The sequence below is a fragment of the Acinonyx jubatus genome, chromosome E1 (assembly GCF_027475565.1).
Source record: "Acinonyx jubatus isolate Ajub_Pintada_27869175 chromosome E1, VMU_Ajub_asm_v1.0, whole genome shotgun sequence".
Classification (NCBI taxonomy): domain Eukaryota; kingdom Metazoa; phylum Chordata; class Mammalia; order Carnivora; family Felidae; genus Acinonyx; species Acinonyx jubatus.
Genome location: NC_069397.1, coordinates 2,859,602 through 2,885,837, shown reverse-complemented (window position 1 = coordinate 2,885,837; position 26,236 = coordinate 2,859,602). Strand labels below are relative to the sequence as shown.

The window sequence follows — 26,236 nt, the reverse complement described above, 5'->3', positions numbered from 1 at the left end:
ACAGGCGTTTTAACAAGGGTGTTTTGGGGGGAATTTGTTGTTTCGGTGAAAAGGCAAGAAACATATCTAATGTAATCAGGGTAGTGACTGCAAAGATTCACTTTCTACACAATTTGTCACTGCAATGCACTGCAGGAATAGAGAGCTTACATCGAATGTGCAATTGAATTAGGGGATACCATAAGTTGTAGAATTAAAGCCTATGTTCTCCTGTTAAATGATGACTAGAGCATTCTTATTGTCTACAGTGTTTTTGTATGTTTATTTATTTTTGAGTGGGAGGGGGCAGAGCATGAACGGGGAAGGGGCAGAGAGAGAGGGAGATACAGAATCTGAAGCAGGCTCCAGGCTTTGAGTTGTCAGCACAGAGCCCAACACGGGGCTCGAACTCCAAACAGCGAGGTCATGATCTGAGCAGAAGTCGACGCTTAACGGAGCCACCCAGGAGCCCCTACAATGTTCATACTTAGAATATTCTACTATCTTGTTCCAAAAACAACTGGAAGCTGCTACAAGTTTACAACTTTAAATGCCCCTCTTTCGCTGTACTTTATTTTATTTTTTCTTAAAGTTTGAATTTTTAGTTGGAGTATAGTTGGCATGCAATACTATTATTAGTTTCAATCAAACAACAGAGTGATTCAGAAATCATATACGTTACGAAATGCTCACCACGGTAAGTCAGCACAAAGCTATTACCATATTATTGACTATATTCTCTATGCTGTGACTCATCCCTGTGACTTATAACTGGAAGTTTGTACCCCTTAACCCCCTTTACTTCTCTCACATATTCCCCCAACCTCCTCACTTTACCTTTCTAATCTCCTGTCTTCCCCTCCCAGTGCCTGGTGCATAGTTGCCTGAATTCTGTTCACTCACTGCCTACTAAGCCAGGGAATGCTTGGTTGGTTGACTGAGGTAGAAAGAGCAAAACGCTTTCATTAGTTGAGCCACACATATTTACCCAGTTCATATGCATATATATTTCAAAGAAAGACATGGTTTAAAGTTTTATGGAAGTAATCTCTACCCAGGGAGTGCCTGGATGGCTCCGTGGGTTAAGCATCTGACTCTTGGTTTCAGCTCAGGTCATGATCTCAGTTTGAATTTGAGCTCTGTGCTGACAGCTCGGAGCCTGCTTGGCACTCTCTCTCTCTCCCCTCCTCTCTCTCTCAATCTGTCTCAAAAATAAACTTAAAACATAAAAGAGTCGTATGCTTTTCTGACTGAGCCAGCCAGACGCCCCCAGCTCTTATTAGCAACAATCACTGTTCTAGGCCCCAGGATACACAGAAAAACAGACTAAGTAGGATAAAGCTTCTAGGTACAGCATAGCGGAGAAACAATTACAGCAGTGAGTCAAGGCCGTCACATAAGTATGAATGATGTGCTCAGGCTGCACTAAAGAGGAGACAGCTCTCTCTGGTTGGTAAGATCAGGGAGATCGAAAGATGCTTAGGAGCGACCAACCAGGCGGGATGCGTTCGAGCACCTGCGTTAGAGCCCGTTCCGGGGGAGGCCAGACAGGAAGCCACGGGCGAGCACGGCTTGGGGGGGCATCAGAGTCACCGCGGCTGCGCAGCGACACGCGGAGCCGGAGGCGGAGCCGCGGCCGCGCCCACCGATGACGTCACGGAGCGGCCTTCCCGAGAGCCCTCGCGCGACGGCCGTTCGCGGGCTCTCCCTGGGCGTAGCCTCGGGCGCATCATGGAGGCCGCCACGGCTTCGGCTCCCGACTCCGTGAGTGCCGTTCTCCGTCCCTCGTCCCCTTTTCCTCGTGTGCCCGGATTCTCCCCTTTCTCCTGCTCCCTCCACCATGTTTCTTTGCCTCCGTGCCTTCCCCGGCCGCGCCCGGGCGAGGGGGGCCTGGGAGGCTGTCCTTCCTCCCACCGTCGCTGGTTTCTGCGAATGTGTTTGTTTGTTCCCGGGGCGCCAGCTGGGAGCCTCGGACACGTCTCCGCCCACTCTGCAGGCTTCCAGCCCGTGGCGAAGCCGGGAGCGGACTCGTGGAGCCCGGTGGGGCTGAGGGTTCCGGGGGGGAGGCCCCTGACGCAGCTGCAGGGTGAAGGAATAACGACGATCGAGAAAAAACGTCTGAGACCCGAAGCGCACGTAGGGGTTAGCCAGGCAGAAAAAGCGCTGAAAGAGGTTTCAAGGCGGAGGCAAAGACATGTTCAGAAGCAAGAGATAGAAACAGGTATCTCTGAAAAACTCAAGTTCAGTTGGGTGGTGATGGAGGAGTGAGAGCTGACCGTCTTAGAAGTCTTGCTAAATAGCGACCCTAAACTGAAGATAATCGGGAGTTAGTGGAGGGTTTTAAGCAGAAGAGCGATTGGAGTTTTCCTTTCCTGAGGTAGCGGTGCAGAGTATCAGTTAGAAGGCTGTGGTTGAAAAGCAGTGAGAGAGGATGGTGACCCCGACCAAGGCAGCAATGTTGAGGTTCCAGAAGTGAAGACAGTTTAAAAAAAAAAAAAGGAGGTAGAGTATCTAAAGGACTTGGGTCTTGTGTAGGGAAAGGAAGGCATTAAAGGAGGACTTGGGGTTTCAGGGTAGAATTATTTGGTGAGGGTGCAACTTGCCAGTTAGTGAACATTGGAAGAGGAGTGGTTTTTTTTTTTTTTTTTTGAAAAGCACAGTGCTGGGATGTGTGGTGCCTGTACGTTGGCGAGGTGGAGAATCGGGTAGGCAGACGGATGTTATTAGAGCTTGAGATAGAGCTCAGCTAAATTCGCATCTCTGGATGGCTAGTAAAGACATCCAGTGGCTGAGGTCGTTGAGGGACAAATGTATAGTGTTCTCAAACTTCAGCCTTTATCAGTACTGATCTGGGGAAGCGTATTTAAAAGAGAGATTTCTGTGTCCCCCGCTTCTGCCAGGATTCTGATTCAGCATGTGAGATCCATGAATTCACATTTTTAATAAAACTTAGGTGATTCTGGGGCACCTGGTTAGTTCAGTTGGTTAAGCGTCCCACTTCGGCTCAGGTCATGATGTCACGGTTCCATGAGTTCGAGCCCCGCGTCGGGCTCTGTACTGATGGCTCAGAAGATTAAAAAACAAAAAGAAACTTGGGTGATTCCAAGGCAGTGGCGACACTTTGAGAAACAGTAGTATATTCAATGCCAAGTAGTATATTCAGTGCCAAGTAGTGGACAGGCCCTCAGGAGCTAGAAAAGAAGACAGAAAATAAGAGAGTCTGGGTGAGGCTCTCCTTACGTTGGTGAGGCAGTGCTGAATGATGGCATGGGCCAATTTAAAAAAATTTTTTTTCAGTGTTTATTTTTGAGAGAAAGAGACACAGAGCATGAGTGGATGAGGGGCAGAGAGAGGGAGACACAGAATCTGAAGCAGGCTCCAGGCTCCAGGCTCCAGGCTCTGAGCTGTCAGCACAGAGCTTGACACGGGGCTGGAACCCACTGACCATGACCTGAGTGAAGTCGGGTGCTTAACTGAGCCATCCAGGTGCCCCTCCAATTTTTTTTAAAGACCTTATTTAGGGGCGCCTGGGTGGCTCAGTTGGTTAAGCGTCCGACTTCGGCTCAGGTCATGATCTCGCGGTCCGTGGGTTCAAGCCCCGCGTCAGGCTCTGTGCTGACTGCTCAGAGCCTGGAGCCTGTTTCAGGTTCTGTGTCTCCCTCTCTCTCTGACTGTCCCCCGTTCGTCCTCTGTCTCTCTCTGTCTCAAAAATAAATAAACGTTAAAAAAAAAAAAAAGACCTTATTTATTTTGAAATTTTTTAAATGCCTATTTATTCTTGAGAGAGATAGAGACAGCGTGAGTGGGGGAGGGACAGAGAAAGAGGGAGACACAGAATCCAAAGCAGGCTCCAGGCTCTGAGCTGTTAGCACAGAGCCTGATGTGGGGCTCGAGCTCACGAACCATGAGATCATGACTTGAGCTGAAGTCGGAAGCTTAACCGATGAAGCCACACAGGTGCCTCTTAAAGACTTTATTTTTATTTTTTATTTTTTTTTAACGTTTATTTCTTTTTGAGACAGAGAGAGACAGAGCATGAATGGGGGAGGGTCAGAGAGAGGGAGACACAGAATCTGAAACAGGCTTCAGGCTCTGAGCTGCCAGCACAGAGCCCGACGCAGGACTCGAACTCACAGACCGCAAGATCATGACCTGAGCTGAAGTCAGCCACTCAACCTACTGAGCCACCCAGGCGCCCCATTAAAGACTTTATTTTTAAGCAGTCTCTACACCCAACGTGGGGGCTCCAACTCACAATCAAGAGTCACCTGCTTTACCAACTGAGCCAGCCAGGTGCCTCAATTTTTTTTTTTTTTTTTTACATTTTATTAAAAGAAAATTTTTCTTAACGTTTATTTATTTTTGAGACAGAGAGAGACAGAGCATGAATGGGGGAGGGGCAGAGAGAGAGAGGGAGACACAGAATTGGAAGCAGGCTCCAGGCTCTGAGCCATCAGCCCGGAGCCCGACATGGGGCTCGAACCCACAGACCACGAGATCGTGACCTGAGCTGAAGTCGGACGCTTAACCGACTGAGCCACCCAGGTGCCCCTTACAGTTTATTTTAAAGAGAGAGAATCCCAAGCATGCTCCGTACTGTCAGCGCGGAGCCTGATGCTGGACTCAATCCCACAACCCTGGGATCATGACTTGAGCCAAAATGAAGAGTCAGATGCTCAACCAGCTGAGTCACCCAGGCGCCCCTAGGTGCCCCAATTTTGATATCCGTGGCCATGAGTGACAGTGTTTAGCGAAGGTGGAGTGAAGGTGAGGTTTAGTGGTAGGGCTGTTTACAAGAACACTGAAGTCACTAGAACGTGAAGACTGGTTTCTCAGGCTGCTAAAGATTGACTGAATGTGGAGGATTGACCAGAAGGTTAATAGAAGAGCACTGGAGGAACAGGGATCGAGCTGTGATGGTTTAGAATTATCACTGGGGATTGGAATAAAGGTCCTGCCCCTCAGTACTTTTGAACTCTGTCAGAATTTTAAAACGAAGGAAACTAGCATTGGAAGTAGGCCAAACTGGTCCCCTTTTCTAGAGCTATCTATAGACAGACAACTGTGTGTCCAGAATGTGTGGTAGGTATGTAAAGTGGTTCATGTGCTCCTTAGGAAGCCTACATCTGAGCTGAAAAGACAGAGCAGAAAACAAATCCAGTGGGATTATATCTTAACGTTGATTTAGCTTATGGGAACTCACGTGTATATACTTGAGTGAAAAAAAATAAATGATTAAAAATTAGGAGCGCTTGATGGCTCAGTTGGTTTAGCACCCAACTTTGGCTCAGGTCATGATCTCACAGCTTGTGAGTTCAAGCCCCACATCAGGCTCTGTGCTGACAGCTCAAAGACTGGAGCCTCCTTCTGATTCTGTCTCCCTCGCTCTCTGCCCCTCCCCTGCTCATGCTCTGTCTCTGTCTCTCTCCCTGAAAAATAAATATTAAAAAAATTTTTTTAATTATATTGTGTCCTGGGGCGCCTGGGTGGCTCAGTCGGTTGAGCGTCCGACTTTAAGGCTCAGGTCATGATCTCGCGGTCCGTGAGTTCAAGCCCCGCGTCGGGCTCTGTGCTGACAGCTCAGAGCCTGGAGCCTGTTTCGGATTCTGTGTCTCCCTCTCTCTCTGACCCTCCCCCGTTCACGCTCTGTCTCTCTCTGTCTCAAAAATAAATAAATGTTAAAAAAAAAATTAAAAAATATATTGTGTCCTTTTTGTATACTGCTTATAATGCGGTATGTTTAAATATACTTGTTACCGTATGATACCGTGTCATTTTTTTTTTTTTTAATGTTTACCCTTGAGAGAGAGACACAGAGACAGAGCAGGGAGGGGCAGAGAGAGAGGGAGACAGAATCTGAAGCAGGCTCCAGGCTCCAAGCTGTCAGCACAGAGCCCGACGCAGAGCTTGAACTCCCGAATCTCGAGATCATGACCTGAGCCGAGGTGGGACGCTTAACTGACTGAGCCACCCAGGCGCCCCGCCCCCCCCTTGTCATATTCTTTATGAGCAACAGAAAGGATTTTTTTCAAGGGTGATTTTGAGTATTTCTCAACTTGCTGGCTTTAGAACCAGACCCCACGTAAGATGGGATACCACTATATTGTACCTGGTGATCATGGATCTTAGACGTATATCCAGGGTGTTGGGGGAGACCCACGGGGGTGTCACAGAGCAGTGTAAGGCCACCTGCATAGCTCCAGCAGGGCAATTGGTTATCACATGGCACCTACAGGAGAAGGAGGTCAGACCTGAGGTGTGACTGAATTATGTCACGCCTAAGGTTTCTTCTAATGGCTCAACTCTGTGGCTTGTCTTCTTTATTTACGTGCCCTCTTAATTTCTCTTTTTATTACTTTATTCCCCAAATTTCATTGGTGGGCAGGTTGGTTAGGAAGATGTTTTAACTAGATTCACTTTCCTCAGGAGCAGGCCTGGCTTGAGGCTGCCCGGACCTTCATCCAAGAGACCCTGTGTCCAGCTGGCACGGAGCCCGATGTCCAGTTGACTCAGTTGGTAATTGACTGTGTGAAGACCATCTGGTTGTCCCAGGGAAAGAACCAGGGTTTTCCCCTGCCCCTCAGCTACAGGTAAGGAGAGGCGGGCTCTCTAAAAGAGGAAGTTAACTTTGGGACTGAAACGGAATGACCTGTAGTTAAGGGGAAAATGACAAGCCTGAGGGGAAGCTGTGCTACCAGGAGGAAAAGGTCTATCGAGCCCCTTCTGCTGGGTTCCTCCAGCCTCCATTACGCTGCTTTCCTTACCTGTGGTTCTCCTTAATTGACTGATGTCAAGGGACATCAGTCTTGTTAGGGATAAGGAGAAGAGGGAGGAAGACGGAAAGACAGAAAATTTGGAAAAAGGACCCCCAAGGTGGAGAGGTTGATATTCTTTTGTGTATTAGGAAACTAAGGTATGGAGCATTAAGACATCAGCAAGTGCAGATTAGTTGTGTTTGAAACTGGAGTTTAAAGTCTTCTGAAGGTATTTAGTTTTTGTTTTTTTACAACGCTTGTGTTTCTTAAACTGTTCAAGGCAGTGTTAATAAGTTACCACAAGAAAAGGGTTCCATGGCTAAATGAGTTTAAGAGACACTGAACATGTGATAACGTTCTCTGGGAAAGTCGCAAGGCTCATGAACGTGTTAAAGGCTCTGAAAGGCCTGTGAAAAGAAATTCAATTACTTCCTCACGGAAGGAACCACTATCTCAAATATGGGGTGTGTTAATTCCTGTGTTTTTATTTCTATGTAAATGTATACGCATTCTACATATACGTACGTCTATATATTTTCTCAGGTCTATTTTAGAGAGAGCGTGTGCGTGCACACTTGTGTGCAGGGTAGGGGCAGAGAGGGAGAGGGAGACAGAGGATCTGAAGCTGGCTCCATGCTGCCAGCACAGAGCCCACTGTGGGGCTTGAACCTACGAACCGTGAGATCATGACCTGAGCTGAAGTCAGACGCTCAATCTACCGAGCCACCCAGTATGTTTTTATTGCACATGTGTCTGTCCCTAAGCAGTATACTGTAGAGTTTTGCATACTTTTTGCTTTTATATAAATGGCACCATACCTTATATATCCTCTGCAATTTGCTTTTTGTGCCTCGTGCTCGTGAGAGTCACTCCTAATGATGGCTCTAGCTCATCTCTTTTACTGCTGCATGGTATTCTGTTATGATGTGAATATACGTATCACTGTTTGTCCTCTAAAAAATAAAAAAAGGTGCAGATCTGTTTAGCTTTGTTTAATTAGGCATCTCCCAAACTTACTCGAGCATAGGATACTTTTTCCCTGGGCTGACCCTGCTTATGGCCGTTGGATGTCACTCGGCCCTGTGCTCTGTCTCTGCAAAGGCGAGGGATCTTTGGTGAGAAGACAGCTTAACTGTACTCTGTTATCCGAAACGTCATTTTCAGAATTCTGAATTGTTTTCTCAGCCGTGGATTTGTTATAAGCCGATGGTAACTACACATGCTGGTCCACCAGAATGTAAATCAACGCACTGCTTCCTTCGTTGAGAAGGTGCTGCGTGTGGAAGTCCTCCGATGAAGCAGTGCGCTTGCTGCATCATACAGTCAGTACTCCTGCTCACCTTTTGAAAACCTTCACGTTTGCCGTGTTGGCTCCAGTTCTTTGTTATTTTTATTTTTTCAAGTTTATTTATTCTGAGAGAGTGTGAGAGAGAATGAGCAGGAGAGGGGCAGAGAGAGACGGAGAGAGAGAATCTCAAGCAGGCTCCACGCTGTCGTTGCAGAGCGTGATCTGGGGCTCGAACTCACGAACCCCGAGATCATGATCTGAGCCACCCAGGCGCCCCTCAGTTCTTCTTTATGAGAAGTGAAGCGTGACAGATTCGGTGGAGTCTCCTAAGCGCTCTACCCTGATCCGGTTCCCTGCCTTTCTCCAGCAGCACCCACTGTCCTGAAGGGGAGTGCAGGCTCCGCGGGTGTGCACACAGTGGCCTCACTAGCCTTTTGCACGTTGCTTTCCCGTGGGTGGAGTTGTACCAGCGGATACACGTAGCGGTATACGTCTACATCCGGAACCTTTTCCAAATCTGGGGTTTGTTTAAAAAAATGGGTTTTTTTGCCTCTTTGATGGGTATGAAATGATGTCTTATTTGAATCCCAAAGTAATTTCTCAGGACACGCTTGCCTGGGGGCACTTTTCTTCCTATGTAACTCTTCTCATCCTAATCCATGGGCCTCAGGTTTCCCATCTTTTCCTACAGTTCTCGTCCACGTCCGTAACTATTAAAGTTAAATATGTTGTTTATGTAAACACAGGATGAAGTCTCAGGAGAAAACTGTCCTGCTAACATGGGAAGGGCCCTGGGACAGAGAACTACTTACTGATTAGTCCTAGTAGAGGAGGTTGTGCAGCCTCTGGCAGTGGCGTAGAGTCTCCCGCAGGTGAGCCGAGTATGCGCCTCGTGGCCTCTGTGATCAGTCTAAGACGAAAGAGATCCGAATCTCTCAGATTCTGGCGCTGCTAGAACAATGGAGAAGCAGGAAGTCAGGAATTGTTAGGAAAGTTGGAAGCTTTTTGAAGTTTCTTGTTGTTTTCAAGATAAACGGAAAGTCGATGGCAGGGTACGTAGAAGTGAGTGTGTAAAGAACGGTGGGTGGGGATCAAACAGGAATTGTTTGACAGGTTCAAAGATTTTAATCATCTTTTTCCTTTCTCCTTGGTCACGTGCCTGCAGTGTGCCAGGCAGTATGTTAGGCAGTGAAAGTTGGAGAGCAGTGACAGATGCAAGGATTTGAGGTTCTCACCTTCAGTTTCCTGACCTAGACCCTGAAGAGTCTGGGGAAAGTGACCCCTGTCCTTACTGTTTTCTGTCCTGAAGGTGTCTCCACTTGCTTTGTCCCGGGCCGTTAGAGCAGTAGAGAAACAGGAAAAGAACATGGGCTTTTGAGCGAGGCACCCTTGGCTTTGCCACCTACACCCCTGGGTTCCTGACTTCTCAAAGTTTCCTCGCTGGTAATGTTTACAGTGATTTGGGGTGAAGCTTCAGTGAATCACTGAGCGGGAACGGGCCCAGTATCGTGTGTACGTAACAGGGACTCGACACATACTAGTTACCATCTTTGCCTTTTATGCTGTGCACATCCGTGTGGGAGAGAAGGAAGCAGGTGTGGAAGGGGAGTGGGCCGTCTGGGACAGCGTTCCCCGCTGTTGGTACCCACACGGGGGTCATGTTCGTGATACAGAGGAGGGTGAGTTACGACGTTCTGTATCTTTATCCTTTCTCTTCTTTCTGCTCAGAAGATGGTGAGCATGCCAGTGTGTGCAGTCACGGGATTACAGGTGTGAATCTGTCCCGACCGTGATAAGTTCGCCTGTTACCACGTTATCCACGCTCCGCCTCGTCATGGATAGTGGTGGGCGGTGTTGCAGCACTTGCCTTGGGAACGGCTGATCCTAAGCATCTTCTGAGATCGGGGAGCTCTTGAAAGCGACTCCCGTCTCAGCCTCTGCTTCCCCGCCAGTCGAGAGTTCTGTGATCTCCCAGACCAGGAAGGAAGCCTGGCCGGGGCCACTGAGGTCGAGCCATCAGGCACAGGCCATGGTGGCTGCACTGGAGTTCTCTGCAGAGCTAAGAGCCCAGACGCCATCAGGGGAGCTGAGTGTGGCCAGTGTTATCCCCACACTCCTGCCCTCGGGCTGTTCTTTTACTCCTTTGTGTTTCTGGGTCCCCTGTAGCGCCGTCTTGTTCAAAATGTCACTCAGCACCGACTTTCTTCCTGCCTGCCTTACTACCTAGTCTTTGGGCCTAGACCCCATCCTCATGTCCTTAGGCTCTTAGCCCTAAGGCTTTTTTGTTGTTTGTTTTTAATGTTTATTTTTGAGACAGAGAAAGACAGAGCCTGAGCAGGGGTGGGGCGAGAGAGAGAGGGAGACACAGAATCCGAAGCAGGCTCCAGGCTCTGAGCTGTCTGCACAGAGCCCGACATGGGGCTCAAACTCATGAACTGTGAGATCATGACCTGAACTGAAATCAGATGCTTAATGGACTGAGCCGCCCAAGTGCCCCTTGGTTGTTTTTAATTTTAGAGAGAGAGTGAGTGAGCTGAGGAGAGGAGTAGAGGGAGGGAGAGAGAATCCTAAGCAGACTCCATGCTCAACACGGAGCCTGACTCAGGGCTCGATCCCACAACCCCAGGATCATGACCTGAGCCGAAATCAAAAATCCGATGCTCAACCGACTGAGCGTCCCTGCCCTTGGGGCCTTTGCCCTTGAGTCAAACTCCTCTCTTCGTCCATGTTTTCTGTTGACTTTTCTTTGGGAACTTGGGGGATTTGTTGGGGTTAAGGATAATTTTCTAGGCTTGGATATGGCTTTGCAGGACCTCTGCTCCCTTCCCTCTGCAGCTTTGTCTCAGTACAGGACCTCAAGACCCACCAAAACCTCCCATGCTGCAGCCACCTGTCCTGGAGCAGTAATGCATACCAGGCTTGGGCCCAAGAGGCTGGACCAAGTGGGACTCCCCTACCCCGGGAGCGGCTGTTACTCTTAGGGACACTAACAGACCTGTCAGGGGACTTGGAACAAGAGTGCAGGAAAGGAGACCTCTATGTGAAAGATAACACTGGTGTCCTGGGCTGTGAGGTGAGTAGGAAGGTGAAGGTCGGATGCTCAGATCCTAACGAGAATGGTATCTAGGGAGCGAGGAAATTAAGTCTCTGAGGGAAGAAAGGTGGAGAAGGGTGGATGGGACGCTAGGGTCCTGGCTAACCCTTGCTCTTGGTTTTTTCTAGCTCATAGATCTGGACCTTTCTTGGTTGGGCCATCTCTTTCTGTTCCCCAGTTGGAGCTACCTCCCTCCTCCCAGGTGGAGTTCTTCAGGGGAAGGACACTTGGAGCTCTTGAGTGCTCCGGTGCCAGTGCTCCCCCTGACCAGCAGTCCGAGCTCCCTCAGCCCTCTCTCTGTTCTCTATCCAGAGACCGCGTCCCGCCTGCTCAGGCACAGGTAGTCCTTCCCTGTCGGGGGGAGGACAGAGCGCCATGCAGCTGGGAGGAGGGGAGAAAGGTTCTGGGAGCAGGACGGGTGGAGTGTTCCAGATGAGGGGGGCGATGGGGCCTCTCTGGGTATCAGGAGTGGGTGTCTTCAAGTGAAGTTTGCCTCATCTAAGGTCAGGAAGAGTTTGAAGGGAGTCTTGGGAATGATCGCTTTGGCAATTTTAAATCACCACTAGGTTATTTATGGCGGAAGGGAAGGCATCTACAGGGAAAAAGAAATGGAAAGGACTTCTCCCTCTCCTCTTTCTTCCTTCTTTAGAGGCAAGCTCAGAGGCGTGCAGCCAAACCTGGCCGGGAAGCTGGTTCGCGTGAGCGCTCTGGTGAGGAGTCAGAAGAAAGCTCACTTTGTCCTGTCTCTTGGTGGATCCTCGCCAGCTGGCAGCCTCGTGTCCGTCGTCGTGCAGGTGAGGACTGGGGTCCGTTCGGGCTGTGGAGTCGCGGAGGGGCCGTCAGGGCTCTTTGCAGGAGAGAGAGCAGTAGGAGAGGAAGGCAACTCGGGGAGCAGTTTTCTGGGACAGCGTTGTTGAAGGAGGAGTCCAGGGAACGTCATTCCGACGCACAGGAAGCAGGGGGCAGACTTTTCTGCTGTGTAGTTCGTCTGAGTGGGTGACTTGTGTACCGTGGGTGACTCTTTCAGACCTGCCAGAATCGCTTGTTTTTCCCCTGCATTAGAAAATGATACGTTTTAGCACCGTTAAGACATCAAATATGTGCGTTTTTTTTTTTTTTTCTTTTTTTTAAGAGTGAGAGACCGAGCACGAGTGGGGAAGAGGGGCAGGGGAGAGGGAGAAAAGAGTCTTAAGCAGGTTCCATACTCAGCACAGAGCCCAGCCTGGGGCTTGATCCCACGATCCTGGGATCACGACCTGAGCTGAAATCAAGAGCCAGACACTGGACCGACCGAGCCATCCAGGCGCTCCAAGTATGTGTGCTTCCTGAAATTTTTTTGCAGTGTGCACTTTTTTGAAAACTTGGTACTTACTGTCTTATGACTCACATGATTATCTGAATAATGTTTCAAAAGCATTCGAAACGATTAAAGGCTAAAAAGACTCTCTTCTGTGCATGTCAGGAAAGGCAGTTCTGAAACGTGGTAGCGCGGTCAGAATTCTCGTGTCCGTGTGTGTCATGAGCTTAAGTGGCAGTTATCAGTGTGTTCAAGGAACCTGCAACGACTAAAACTAAAACCGCTTAGAGGCCGCCTAAATTTCTGGTCTGGTCTTTCCTCCTGGGTTATGGAGGAGCCTCTGTATTTTCTTTACATTAGACTGTTTCCCGTCCCCTAGAGACCACGGGAAATGCCGTTCAGGGCAGAGTTGGCCTGAACAGGGGAGGAGTGATCTTGCTATATTTATAGGCTGAGGAGGAGACATATTGGAGACGTACTGTCACCCTAGATGACCCCAGGGAATCTCTTTTGTGATGGAGGAGCTGAGATCATCCCTTGAAAATGAAGGACTGGACTCTGAAAAGAGAAGAAAAGGTTCAGGGTCCCTGCTGTTGCTAGGTATCTGGGGACACGAGGCTGCCAAACAGCGGCTCCGCCGGAGAGTGTTTGGCACTGGGGTAACGGGGGCCCGACTTCCTCAAGTGGGGCTTTTGCCTTAGAAGAGGAGTTGAGGAAACAGAGCAGTGCTGGTGTGCTGCTGGTAGGCTCGCGGCGAAGGGAGGCCGACAGGGCAGGGCTCGGGGTCCGCGTTCAGATCCTGGCACTCACACAGAGGAAAGAAGTGCTCGGCGTCTTGAGTGAAGGCGGAGGGGCTGCGGATTGGCTGTCCTGGTGAGAGGTGGAAGGAAGTCTCTGGAGCAGAGGGCAGTGGGGGAGGAGCAGAGGCACCCGTCTGTGCAGTCAAACCGCTCTTAACTACTTGTCCTGCACAAGCCGTAAGCTTAGGTGAGGTCTTAGCAATACCTCGCGACGAGGCGTCAATACCTCGCGTCCACGGTCTGGTCGGTGGCCTCTGGTCGGTGGTCTCACCCAGTTGCAGAGTACAGATGGAGGTCTGTGAGGTGGAGCACAGGAGACCGGGGGGTTCAGGTGTCCCGAGTAGGCAGAGGGTTTCAAAGCTCCTGCGAATGGCTGTGTGTTCTCTCGGCCCTAGAAGGTTGTTGCATTTGAGAACAGTCTGTCTTCCCCTGGTGCGTGAGTTTCAACAACCACACTGCTCCAGTCCATAGGATACCCTGCTCTCCGAGGCTTATTTTCTTTTTGTACTTTTGATGTCTCTCATTTTCCTATGAAATGAAGTTTTCAACTTGTCATTTCTGGGTTTTTTCTCTCCTCTTGGCTCTCCCATCTTGTGTCCTGAGACTCCCAGGAGCGATCCTTCTCCATCTTGGCCCATGTTCTCACTGCCTTGCTTGTCCTGAGTTTCGGACATCTTTATGTTGCTTCCTGCGCGAATCCCCCTTCTCTCTCCCCTCCGCTTTGACAAAGCAGAGACATCCTTCAGGACCCTGGGCAGGGGCCAGCTTCTTTCACGGAGTCTTCCTGATCATTCCAACCCATGGTCACCTCTCTCTTTCCCCAGAACCTTGCGGAATGTGTGTGGTTTTTGACACTTGATCGCATATGGCCCCGTATCATTACTTGAGTTTGTGTCTGTGTTCCCCAGTGGTTTAAAGTATGTGGGGAAAGAGGGTCCAATCTATTGTATTTCCCTTAACATCTTTTCCAACACTGAATACGTATGTGCTCTGTACGTGTGGGTTAAGTAAATGAGAGTCATCTGTACGTTACAAGGTGGGATGGGGAAATGCAAAAGCTGTAATTTTGGGATGGGATGTTTCCCTGTTTGGGTGGGATGGTTTGTATCTTCAGGGAGGGATTGGGAAACATGTGGCATCTTCTGTGAGAGGGAAGAGATCCAGAAGGTTAAGAGTTAACTGGCAGACAGGGCCGCTGAAGACGCAGAACAGAATTCACGAGGGGCAGGTCTTGGAAGTCAAGTCATGATGGAAAGAGACTCTGGCAGAGGGGCAGTGTCGTGGGAAGCGTCTCATGTACCGTGTTGCCTGCCCCTGCACGAGCCAGATCCCTGCCCAGCTGGTGTGGCACCGAGCCCTCTGGCCTGGTAGGTCCTATGTGCTGACAGCCTTGAGAGTGGTCAGGATCCGCGGCCACTGCTACCGCGTTTGGACGACCAGTCCCTCCTCCCATCTGCTGCCCCTGCGACCGGAGTGTGTGCGGGAGCTGGAGCTGGAGCTGGATGGACCCCTCTTGGAGGCTGATCCCCCGCCACTCCCCGCGCCCAGCAGCTCCCAGGACGGGGACAGGGAAGCAGCCCTTGTCCGGAACTCTACGCTCTTGTCATACACGGTGAGCGCGAAGGAGAGATCCGAGAGTTCGGGGGGCAGGAAAGGCGGGTCTCCAAGGAGGGAGGAAATCGCGACCGACGGGACCTTTGGCGTGTTGGCAGGGAAAGGTCACTGGCGTGCTGAGTCAGCCGGCCGGCCTCTACGAGATGGACGGGCAGCTGGCGCTCTGCCTCGCCTACCAGCAGTTCCACAGCCTCAGGAAAGTGGTGCGGCCGGGAGTCTCCCTGGAGGTAGGTGAGGGGTCGGCTCAGAGGTCCTCTTGGCAACTCCCCCTGCCTTTATGGACTGGGCTTTTTGTTTTGTTTTTTGCACTAGCAGCAGGGTATAGGAACGTCTACAGCAAAAACATAGAAAGAGACTGACTGTGTTGGAGGGTGGGGTTGGCAGACTTGTGCCAAGAACAGTTTGGACTCAGGTCAGGAAGGGCCTTCGAATAGAGGAGGTGATGTTGGGACCGAACGACATGCATGGGGCCAGGACGGTCTCAGGCAGCTGCTGAGTGGTGGCCCAGCACCCGCCAGGGGCCTCCCGGCCGCCGAGAAGCAGAGTAGAGCTCGTGGGAGGTGAGGGCTCTCCGCAGGGGAGGGTTTGTGACGGCGCGAGGCGCAGGGGGGCTGGAAGGAGGTGCCGGTGCGGGAGAAGTCACGTCTCCCCTGGAGGCCGGGCTGGGTGACCGCGGTTCGTTCAGTTGAGGGCTCGTTCAGTTGAGGGCTTCCCCTCTGCTTCTTCACGTGTCCTGCTTTCCTCCAGCTCCAGGACGTTCACCTGCTGCAGTCCGTGGGCGGAGGGACGAGAAGGCCAGTGCTGGCCCCCTGCCTCCACGGCGCCATCCTGCTCCGGGGCTTCTCTTGCCAGAAGCCTGAGACTCAGTCGTTCCACCAGGCCCAGGGGGCCTCCCTGTATGAGCAGCTGGTGTGGGAACGTCAGCTAGGACTTCCCCTGTACCTGTGGGCCACCAAGGCACTGGAGGAGCTGGCCTGCAAGTGAGGACAGGGGTCTGGGCTGGGGGCCTGGGGGGTAGGACGCCTCCTGGGAAAGGGGAGCAGGGGCGTGGAAGAGGCGCCTCTGCCTTTGGGGGACACGACCGCCTCTCCTCCTGGCCAAGGCTGTGTCCCCACGTGCTGAGACACCACCAGCTCCTGCAGCACTCCTGTCCTGGGAACCCCAGCCCGGGGCTGCAGCTTCTGGCCCCCGTCCTGGACGTTCTAGCTCCGCCGGGCAGCAGCCGTCGCAATGCCCACAAGGAGATCCTCGAAGATCCACATCACTGTCCCCTACAGAAGGTACGAGCGTGTGCGGGGAAGGCGAGGTGGGTGGCAGGGCCAGCGTACCGCGGGGCGCGCGGTGTGACTGCTCTGCTCTCCCTGACAGTACACGCGGCTGCAGACCCCTTGCTCTTTCCCTACTCTGGCCACCCTGAAAGACCAAGGCCGGTGCAGGGCCTGGGCCGCCTTTGACGCTAAGACCCTCCTGCCCCTCCCGGAGGCCTCTCATCTGACCAGCGGCCAGCTCAACCAGCGCCTGTCGTGGTCCTGGCTCTCTCTGCTGCCCTCCACCTTCCACCCGCCCCAGGTAGGTGGGGCACCAGCAGGGCTCAGGGACCCCTGTTTTTGCCGCCCTCCCTGCCGCTGTCGTCGCCCTTTCTCGTCATTGTGGCCGCACTAGCCTTCTACTTACACCGCCCGTCTCTTGTCAGCCCGATCCGTTCGTTCTCCCTGCGGCAGACGGGAGAGTGGGCTAAAACCTCCCTGGGCTCACAAAGCTCTCTTGCTCTCAATCCTTTTTTGTTTCTGCCAGTGCTCGTGAGGTAAACCCGCCCTCCTTCCTGTGTCCTGTGAGGCCCCGTACGGTCTCCTACTTCCAACCTTGATTCGTACGCTTTCTGCCCCGCTCCTGAACGTGTGAACGTGCGTGTGTGTTTTTTTATATCTGTCTTCCCCACCCGATGTGAGTTCTTTGAGGTCAGAAACTGCATCTTTTCTGTTCACTTTGTAGCTAACATTTGGCGGCGTCTGGAGCATAGTAGATGCTGAGTGTGCGCTAAATACTTGACGCCTTGTCTTTCGTCCCCTGCAGATTTTAATTGGGCTTCTGGCGGCTTCATCTCACAAAGGCTGCCTGCAGCTTCGGGACAGAAGCGGTTCCCTCCCCTGCCTAATCCTGGCCAAGCACTCTCAGCCCATCAGTGACTCCCGGCTCATAGGTTTGGAGTTCAGAAGTGGCGAGAAGATGGTGGACGGGGAGGGTCTCAGAACAGCAGGGTTGGGGAGGGGGCATCTCCTGGGATTTTCTCGAGATGCGAAGTGGCATATGTTGAACCACAAGTTCGGGGACAAGTCCGGGACACCAGTACTGGCAGAGGACCGGAGTCAGGGTTTTTCTAGCAAGGACTCCAATTCCCAGTGTTCATCTCTCCTACCGTAGCTCCTGATGTACACGGCAGATGACACTTCTTAGTTTGGGGGAGAGATGGTCTTCTTTGGACTTGCTGAGATTTGTAGACCGGGAAAGTTCCTGTAAAGGGAAGTTTCTTAGACCAAGGGACAGGCCCTGTAGGGATTTGTGAGAAAGTGGAATTGAGGCCAAGGAGGCCGGGGGCAGGCCTGGACACGTGGCCAGGACAGTTTCTCCCTTGGAGATGGCATCTCCGGAGGGGGGCAGGCCTGGGCCCTCACGTTGTGTTAGGGGAGCAACTCGGGCCTGGACTGGGCGGTGAGGCCTGCCGGGTAGTCTCCTCCACTTCCCAGCCCATCACTCTCTCCCCTCGCCAAAAGAGAAAACTTTCTCTCTAGGCTGCCTGGTGCGGACAGAGAAGTTCCAGTTGATCATAGAGAGGAACGTCAGGAGCACCTTCCCTTCTTGTAAGGAGCTGAGCATGGCGGGCTTCATCCAGAAGCAGCAGGCCAGGTCGGCCCTTCCGGGCGGCGGCGATCCCCTGAGCCTCCAAGGGGAAGGGAAAGGAAGGGCCTGGTGCGGGTGGCGGGCGTCTGGGGCCCACGACACCCAGCGCCTGCACCGCTGAGAAACCTCTCCTCCTTGTCTCTCCCAACAGGGTCTATATCCAGTTCTTCCTGGCTGACGCCCTGATCCTGCCTGTGCCGAGACCCTTGCTTCTCTCAGCCGCCTCCCTCGCACCTTCTCAGACAGAGCCCGCCCTGCCAGAGGGCCCTCCCACAGAACAGAGCCGACTGTTCTTGCTGTCCCACAAGGAGGCACTGATGAAGAGGAACTTCGGTGTCCCCCCAGGAGCTAGTCCAGAGGTGCCCAAGCCCATTCTCAGCTTCTACGTATCAGGGCGCTGGCTTGGGGGCACCCAGAGGAAGGAGGGGACTGCATGGGGCCCACCTGAGCCCGAGGGAGATGAGAGCAAGGATCAGAAGGTAACCTGGACTGTGGGGATCTGGGGCCTGGCATCCCGTGCCCCTAGCTCCTGCCGGAGGCCCCAGCACCTCCCTCCCTCCCTCCCTCCCCCCCAGGTTCTCTTAGTCTTCCGTGGCTCCTCCATCCGCTGGTTCGAGTTCTTGCACCCGGGTCGAGTGTACCGACTGGTGGCTCCTGGCCCTCCCGTGAGTGTCCCGCCTTGTCCTTCATTCACCCTTCCCCGGACGGCTTTTTCGGCTTGGGGTCTGGAGAGCAAGCGGCAGTGCCCGGCTAGTGTCGAGGTCTCCCGGAGGAAAGGTGGAAAGCCTGTCTGAATCTGGATGGCTTCTCTCACCAGGCTCCAGAAGGAAAGCAAAATCGCCCCGGTATTTTGTGAGCCTCCCTCTGGAGCAGGACACACTCACCGAGTTGTCTTCCTGTCCCCGGCAGACGCCACTGTTGTTCGCGGAGGGCGGGCCATCCTGCGTCCCGCAGCGTCCTCTGGAGCTGGCCGGCTGCACGTCCTTCCTCACTGTGCGGGACGAGTGGACCGTGGAACTTGAGAGCAGCCGGGACCTCCCCGCCGTGCCTGACGCCAGCAAGGCCCTGCCCGAGACCTCGCTGGCCGACCTGCTCAGTGGCGAGTAAATGTCCGCCAGCTTCGCCGGCCACTCTGGCCGCTCGCTCTCCTCCCCCCGCGGCTGGGTTGGGTGGACAGCATTCTCCGCCGTAGCGTGCGTCTCTTGGGCGTGCTTTAGCTCCTAGAGGAATGGCGTCCTCGGGAGGTGGAAGTGGTGATTCAGGCCTGGCTTCCCCCTGGCAAGTTCTTGTTCTGAGAAGATCGTGAGCAGACTTTCTCACAACTAAGGAAAAGCTGTAGCAGTAAAAGGAGATGTTAAAAAAAATGAAGAAATTGACAAGGAAGAGCCTTCTTAGTGTAAGCAGTGGCTTGTTCTCAAATCTCTTCCCGTTCTCTGCTTTCTTACTCTGTCGTTCCTGTATTTCTGTGACCCGACAGCCACACCAATTCCCTGGTGTCCTTCTCAGCTGAGGTTTTGTCACGCACACTGTGTGAACCGTTTCCGGCCCCTTTCTGGACAAAGCCTGGTAATGATGCCTCCTTTGGGGGGTGAGAAATAGGTTCGCGGGGACTTTGTGGTCCTCGCAGATGCCACCGACCCTCCCCTCTCCTTCCGTAGGCACCGCTCGGACCTCGAGGGGGTGCGTGAAGCTGACCGTAGCTGTGCGGGTTGCCGACTGTCCGTTCCCCCCTCACCTGGACATCTACATCAAAGACCCACACTTGCCTCCCCCGCTGGGACTCCTTCCAGGAGCCCGAGTCTACTTTGGCCAGCTGGAGAAAAAGACCTCCAGGTGCGGATCTGTGGGGCTGGCTCTGCCTCCCGTCCCCGCTGACGCGGTTCTACTGCCGTCCCTTTGCCGTGCTGTCCGTGCTGTCCGCGTGCCGTGCGTGCCCTCCCCCCTCGAGGGACGCTCCGGGCCGGTCCTTGCCTCCTTCCTCCCTCTGCTTTGGCGGGGCCGGGGCCAGAGCGCGTCCCTCAGGGGTCTGAGCCTGTGACCCGGTGTCTGTTCTGGTCTCGCTTGGCCTCTTTCCCTCATCGCTCTTCCTCCTCCGCTTGCAGATCCCATAATGTTTACTGTTGCTTCCGGCCATCCACTTACCTGCAGGTCCTGAGCTTCCCCCCGGAGACCAGCATCAGGTCGGTGCCCCAGGCCCTGATCCCCAGACCTCGTGGCCTTGCGTCCGCTTCCTCCATGTGGTCCTGGCTCTGGGAGTTTTGCCCTAACTGGTCTCCAGTGCTAGTGGGGCATGTTGAGTCAGAAGGGTTTCCTCTGCCCTGAATAAAAATGCTGAGAATTACTGTTTTACCCAGAAAGATTCAGTGTTCTAAGCCCTTCCAGGCTTTTCAGCCTAAAATGTAGCTGTCTTCCTTGGCTGACACCTTGGGTCAAGCCTGTGCCATGACCAGTGGTCAGAGGTCAGGATGCAAAATGGGTCAGGAGGCTTCCCGGAGACTACAGAAGCCACCGCTGTCCCCGTCTCTGTGCCTGCTCGGTCCTTCCAGACCTCGCTCGCTTTCACCCCTGTGGGCTGTTCTTGACCTCTCTCTCTCCCTGTCTTCAGTGCTCCCCTGCCCCGCATCTTCCTGGCTGAACTACTGCAGGGGAGCCGGGCCCCGTTCCAGGCCACCGCCTCTTGCCATATCGTTTCTGTCTTCAGCCTTCAGCTCCTGTGGGTTTGTGCTCACTGTACCAGCCTCTGCCCCCAGGTACGGGCAGGGCCAGGCGAGCCGGGCACAGGGTGGCAGGGAGTTGTGACGGGCCCAGGTGGGTTTGTCCAACCTCTGTCCTCACTGCAGGGAAGGTGTGCTCGTCAGGGCTCGACCTGCCCCACACAGACGTCCATAATCCAGGCCAGCGTCAGGTGAGCGCACAAGGTGGGCACCCATCGCTCCATTGATTTCTTTTCTACGCGGCTTCGTCTGTCAGCTCTCCTGTTGTTAGCACAGTTCCTGGCTTGTGGGAATTGCTTCATAAGTATTTGGGGATGAACGAACTAAAGAAAAATGAGTTAAGACAGGGCCGGGGGGGGGGGGGGCGGCCAGAGAGGTGTGTCGGGTCCCCCCAGGGCACCGGGGTTTGCCGTGGGAGTTCTTGCTTCTCCCCGGCCCCTCCTTCCCCCAGGCTCCTGGTAGAGGACGGCACTGCCGAGGCTTTGGTCACCTGTAAGAATCATCACGTGGCAACGGCTCTAGGGCTCTGTCCCAGTGAGTGGACGTCCCTCCTGGAGTGTGTCCGTGGGCCGGGGAAGGTGGCCTTGCAATTTACAGGTCCTGGAGCCCAGGTGGAGGTGAGACGTGGCTGGGAGGTGGGGGGGTGGGGTGGATACCCAGATTCCCAAGGGTTTGGTAGAAAGTTCAAGAATTTGAAAAAAAAAATTTTTTCTGGGGAAAAAAAAAAGTAAAAAATTGAATTGTGCTTAATCCTGAGTCTGCCTTTCTAGTCTTCAGCCAAGATTGATGAGCCTTTGGTCCTCTTCCTCCGGACGCTTTGTACCAGCTTTTCTGTCCTCCGTCCTGTTGTGCTTTCCTTTGAGCTTGAGAGGAAATCCTCCATGGTCACCGTGTTGGGTAAGGGAGGAGGGCTGTGTAGACAGATGGGGCCCAGGAGGAAGGGGGAAGAGCGAGCGATTGCTGGGGGCATTTCCAGAACTGGGGAGGAAGACAGCGGACGGGGACGACAGACCACACGCAGAGGACATACACTTTCCTCTCTTCCCGTTGCAGAACCTCCTCGGCTACAGCGGTTCCAGTGTGGGGAGCTGACTCTCCTGACTCGTGTGAATCCCAGGATCCAGCTGTCCTGCCTTTCCATCCAGGAGCCCAAGCACCCCAGCTCCCTGGGAGCCTTTTCCTTGTCCTGCTAACGGGGACTTCAAGGGTGGCCTGAAAGTGCTTCCCGCGGTGTTGGAGGCCCTGAGGCCCCTGCCCATCTCCTCCCCTCGTCGTCCCCTTACCTGTTCTGTGATCGCACTGGGACCCCAGGTCCCCGAATTCACAAACTGCTGTCCTCCTACAGTTTTCTGTTCTGGTGCCAGTCTGCCTTGAAATTGTTGAAATGGGCAAATCCTGGCACTCTTGATACTTCTTTTCTGGTAGGGGTCAAGGCATTGGCCCTGACAGGTGGCCCTGAGCACCTGGGTTCTGCCTTGGTGGGGGGTATTTGTGATAGGCCCCTTGGCCTGCAATAAAGCTCTGGTGATGTATCTCACTCTTGCTCTTCTCAGGGTCCCAGGCCTCCTGACCTCCAGGCAGCCAGCCCATCATTTCAGTTCTTGTTTGTTGCTAGTGGCAAAATCAGTTTAGAGAAGAGCTTCTGGTCCAACAAAGATAACCAAAAGTCATGCCTTAAAGGGAAGAAATTGGGGAGTGGAGGGCAGGGTAGACGAGGTGGCTATGATGGTCTCAGCCAGCAAGGTTGGGCCCAGGGAGAAGTCAAGTGCACCAGCCTAGAGGGCTGGGGAGAACACGATGGGTACGGGGAAAGGGGGGTGCCAAGCACTAGCAGGACACATGAGGAAGCTGGGGTGCCTGTGTTGGGGACCCCCCCCCCCCCCCCGCCGCCCCGCTATCAGGGCTGAGGGTTTCTTATAGGCCAGGCAGATCATTGGTCAAAACCCTGAGACCGGCAGGAATTCTGAAGTCAGAACCCATCGATTCAGGAGTTGGCAGGAGCAGTAAATTTGAGGGTGATGATGCATCTGGCTGGTGGTCTGGTTCTTTCTTGGGAGCTGCTCCCTACTTGGAGAGCTACAGCCATGTCGCCTCTTAGAGGCGTTCAGAGGCGTCCTTAACTGGCCGTTAGGGGTCGCTTCCAGTTCGCATCTGGGAAACTTCGGTCGTGACGTCGTGGGTCTTCTGGTGGCATTGCCTATACTTGAGGGATGCATATGTAGAGACTTGAGGCACCCTCTTGGCGCAGCTGGCCGGTTAGCTCAGTTGGTTAGAGCGTGGTGCTAATAACGCCAAGGTCGCGGGTTCGATCCCCGTACGGGCCACAGCGGTCTTTTTATCTTTTTATTTTTTTTTTTCTTACCCCCCCTTACCCATCCCTCCTCCCCTCCGCACACCTGCTGTTTACAACCCATAAGTTTCTGCGCGGAACCGATGACTTTTGATCGCAGACGACATGGCACCCACCGCCTCTCAAATCGCTAGCACACTGCCAGGCTTGGAAGGGAGGTGCCCGGGCGGAGGGAGCCTTCCCTGGGAGGCGGTGGGGGACAGGGTCAGGTCCCGGCGGAGGAGCCCAGGGAGGCGGGGCGCGGCGGCTGCAAGTTCCCTGCTGGTGCTGTATCCGCGCTCTCGGCTCCCGAACCCCAAAGTTGCTCGGGGCCGTGTCTGCAGGGTTTGTGAACTGAGAAAGGCTGGCACGAGGACTCCCCTCAGGTGGTGTAGTCGTGGCCGAGTGGTTAAGGCGATGGACTAGAAATCCATTGGGGTCTCCCCGCGCAGGTTCGAATCCTGCCGACTACGCATGCTTTTGCTTCTCCGACGTTCTGGCCGCGTCCCTCTGTGTCCAAGGTCAGGGACCGATCCCGCAGAATCTGGATGTTAGGGATCCTACACTCCCGGGGGTACCCCGAGCCAGCACTTCTGCCTAGGGTTCATATGTTTGTTTTATTCCTTTCGACCCTGTGGGCATCCCACGGCGAGAGGGCGATGCCAAATCTCGCCGCTCTGCGGAAACTAGTTTTAGAAAAGTCTGAAGGTGCCGCGGCCGCGCTCCGAGCGCTCTATTCTTGTAGTGCAGCTTCGGGAGGAAGCCGGGTGTCTTTGGCGCCGTGGCTTAGTTGGTTAAAGCGCCTGTCTAGTAAACAGGAGATCCTGGGTTCGAATCCCAGCGGTGCCTTTATTTCAGCCCTAGCGGGGGTTTTTAACGTTTTGTCGGTAAATCCATATTCTTTAATGGGTGTATGGGGTGCTTCTTACACCAGGGGAGCAAGGGCTCCAGTTCCGCCCTCGGAGCACCCAGATTTCCCGCTGAAACGACTTGCCACTCCCGGGACACCACCGCTCCAAAAGCTCGCGCCTCCGACCCGGCCTACGTCTTCCTTTGAGCAGCTGCTGTGGCACCGGCTGTGCGGGTGGGCTAGCCTCGAACCCCGCGAGAGGAGCCCCCACCCCCACCCCCGCCCAGTCTCTACCCCAGGAAGCCCCGGGGCGCCTGAGCCGCCTTGTTTGGTGTGGTTCTTCGTTGTATTTTGGGGGGGGTTGGGGCCTCAAAATTACATATGTACATATGTATTTTTAATACTTTTTTTCATTAGAAAGAATTTGGGGAGGGTGCATATTGTATATGCTGCTCTTTCACGCACAGTTACCTTCATTGGTCTTATTATACTAGCGGAAAGTCAGGGTTAGGAGTTAGCAGAGAAACCGTGCCATCCGCTTTCCTCCAAGAGGGTGCTGACGGGCTGGCACCACGAATGCGGGTGAGAGCCGAAGAGCGGTCTTTGCGGGAGCGGAGGGGGGGGGGGAGTGGCTCCACAAGGTCAAGCGCGGAAGCCCTGGGGGCGCACTTCTGGAACCCTGAAGCCGATCTCGAAAGGCTGTGGATGGAGGAGGCAGGAAGTAGGCGGTTGGCAGGGCCTAAACCTTCCTGGAAGACAGGCAGAAAGATCTCGATACATTGATACAAGCCTTTGGCTCCCGAACCATTCTAAAATGTCTGAGCAGAAGTATGGTCTAGAAGGAATTGCTCTCTGGAGATGACAGGTCTCGATGCCGCACCACCCAAAGTTCGTGCTAAAACGTGGACCGCATTATGTGCGTCAAGGCACACTCCGTTTTCTCCAAGGGCTCGTGAGAAGGAAGAGGAAATCACAACCCAATGCGCTCAGGGCAGGGACAGGATGCTGTGACAACACGGAGAGAAGGAGCATCTCATGGGGACTAAGAGTAGAGAGTGATCAGGGGAGGCTTTCTGGAGGAGGTGAGCTAAGTCTTGAAGACCAGTGGAAATTTGCCACACGTTCTCTTAAACGACGAGTACTGTATATCAGCCAGTGTTCCAGGTGCTGGAAATACAGCAGGGAACAATAAACACAACGAAAGTGTTTTAAATATTAAATTAGACAATACACTAGATAGATGCTACATAAAAGAATAACACAAGGGATCAGAGTGTGTGTGTGTGTGTGCGTGCGTGTGTGTGTGTGTGTGTGTGTGTGTGTGTGTTGGGAGGGCGGAGACGGTTGGTGATAGAAATGTCAAAGGCTTGCACCAGGGCAGTTGTAGAAGACATGGAAAGGAGGGGTTAAATGCAAGGCATGTTTATGGTCGGTAAATGGTCGGATGTAGTAAATGGTCAGATGTAGAGTCTGAAAAGAGGCAGATATTCAGGATAGAGCCGCAGATCTTTAGCACTTTAGCGAAGTGCTGGGGGGCAGAGGTGCAAACAATTCCAATTCACCAAGAATATTTTTTCGCTCTTTCCCACCCAGTCTTTTTCAAGCAACTGTGACTACCCGAAGCCGCAGCGTAGAACTCCATTTCTCCGGGCAAAGCTTTGGCTCCTGTTAAAATCTAAAACACAGCAAATTCAACAGTAATCAGTTTACACCTCAGTTCTTGGATCCTAAAAGTGGGGTCCATGGGTGGGGCTTCAGGGAGTGGGTGAACTCTCTGATGTTGTATGCGTTTTTCTAGGGAAAAGGACCATGTTCTTTGAGGAATGTAGGGCTCGGCCTCTGCGTAGATTAGGTGCCTGAGACCAGGTGAGAGAGTGGTAACTAGAGACCTGGGGGGAAGCTGGCGCCCAAGGGGAGGAGAGAGAAATGACGAAAGGGTAAAGGGGAGGCAGATGCCAGAAGACCAGCCCCGAGAGCGCTTCATCCACTTGAAAAGGCCTGGGACGCTGATGGGACAGGATGGGCTGCTCTCTGCTCCCCTTCCCCGCCGCCTGGCCAGGGACACTGGGAAAAGAAAAAAGCGAAGCGGTGAACTGAGGTCTCCTCACCAAAGTGCCTGTGGGCGGGGCATGAGGAAGGGCCCCACAAATCACAGGACTGGGCGATGGAGCAAAATGGTTCAGCCCAGAGATGCTCCCAGATCCCGGCTGGAAGAGCAGGGAAGGCAGAGCAGGTGGCGGGCAGCGGACTCCACCAGCTCCTGCGGGGACTCCAGGCAGCCCCCAGGTGAGAGCGTGGTGAGTGTAGTTAGAGCTTAGAGACCCTGAGAGGGGATAGCAGCCGGGGAGACCCTGCGAGGCCCCAAGGCCGGGTGTGCTGGCCTTAGACCACACTCCTGCTGGCGTTTGCCTCCGAGCACCTTTCTGGGGGTCTTAGACGGCAGGTAGAAGGGTCACCTTCCCGGCCATCCTAGGAGGTAAGCGGACAGCGGAGGGTAGACGGGAGGGTAGGGGGAGCCTGACTGTGCAGGCGGGAAATCCTGGAGGCAGTGCTGGTGGGGCTGTTGGACGGCAGGGACGGCCCTGGTCGTCAGACCTGGCACCTCGTCCCCAATCTCA

At 53.5% G+C, this 26,236-nt stretch overlaps 1 protein-coding gene and 3 non-coding genes across 5 annotated transcripts; all 4 read left to right on the top strand.

Annotated features, from left to right (window-relative positions):
• The first annotated feature begins 1,590 nt into the window (after positions 1 to 1,590).
• Positions 1,591 to 21,971, top strand: CTC1 (CST telomere replication complex component 1). Of its 2 annotated transcripts, XM_027047680.2 has the most exons (23): positions 1,591 to 1,743; positions 6,406 to 6,569; positions 10,858 to 11,095; positions 11,245 to 11,456; positions 11,766 to 11,910; positions 14,541 to 14,825; positions 14,926 to 15,054; positions 15,575 to 15,807; positions 15,930 to 16,107; positions 16,196 to 16,396; positions 16,901 to 17,027; positions 17,617 to 17,731; positions 17,877 to 18,204; positions 18,301 to 18,390; positions 18,635 to 18,828; positions 19,203 to 19,291; positions 19,384 to 19,558; positions 19,828 to 19,905; positions 20,331 to 20,475; positions 20,566 to 20,630; positions 20,891 to 21,056; positions 21,210 to 21,336; positions 21,493 to 21,971. In XM_027047680.2, the coding sequence occupies exons 1-23, from the start codon at positions 1,711 to 1,713 to the stop codon at positions 21,630 to 21,632; spliced, it is 3,657 nt and encodes a 1,218-aa protein (XP_026903481.1). In that variant the 5' UTR covers positions 1,591 to 1,710; the 3' UTR covers positions 21,633 to 21,971. The 2 variants fall into 2 exon arrangements, with proteins under 2 accessions (XP_026903481.1, XP_026903483.1); XM_027047682.2 differs by lacking the exons at positions 21,210 to 21,336; positions 21,493 to 21,971 and having other exon boundaries at positions 20,566 to 20,643; positions 20,891 to 21,029.
• A 718-nt stretch (positions 21,972 to 22,689) lies between these two features.
• Positions 22,690 to 22,763, top strand: TRNAI-AAU (transfer RNA isoleucine (anticodon AAU)). The gene has a single exon. It is a non-coding gene; the product is annotated as a tRNA-Ile (tRNA).
• A 396-nt stretch (positions 22,764 to 23,159) lies between these two features.
• TRNAS-AGA (transfer RNA serine (anticodon AGA)) lies at positions 23,160 to 23,241 on the top strand. The gene has a single exon. It is a non-coding gene; the product is annotated as a tRNA-Ser (tRNA).
• A 302-nt stretch (positions 23,242 to 23,543) lies between these two features.
• TRNAT-AGU (transfer RNA threonine (anticodon AGU)) lies at positions 23,544 to 23,617 on the top strand. Its single transcript has one exon. It is a non-coding gene; the product is annotated as a tRNA-Thr (tRNA).
• Positions 23,618 to 26,236: the final 2,619 nt, after the last annotated feature.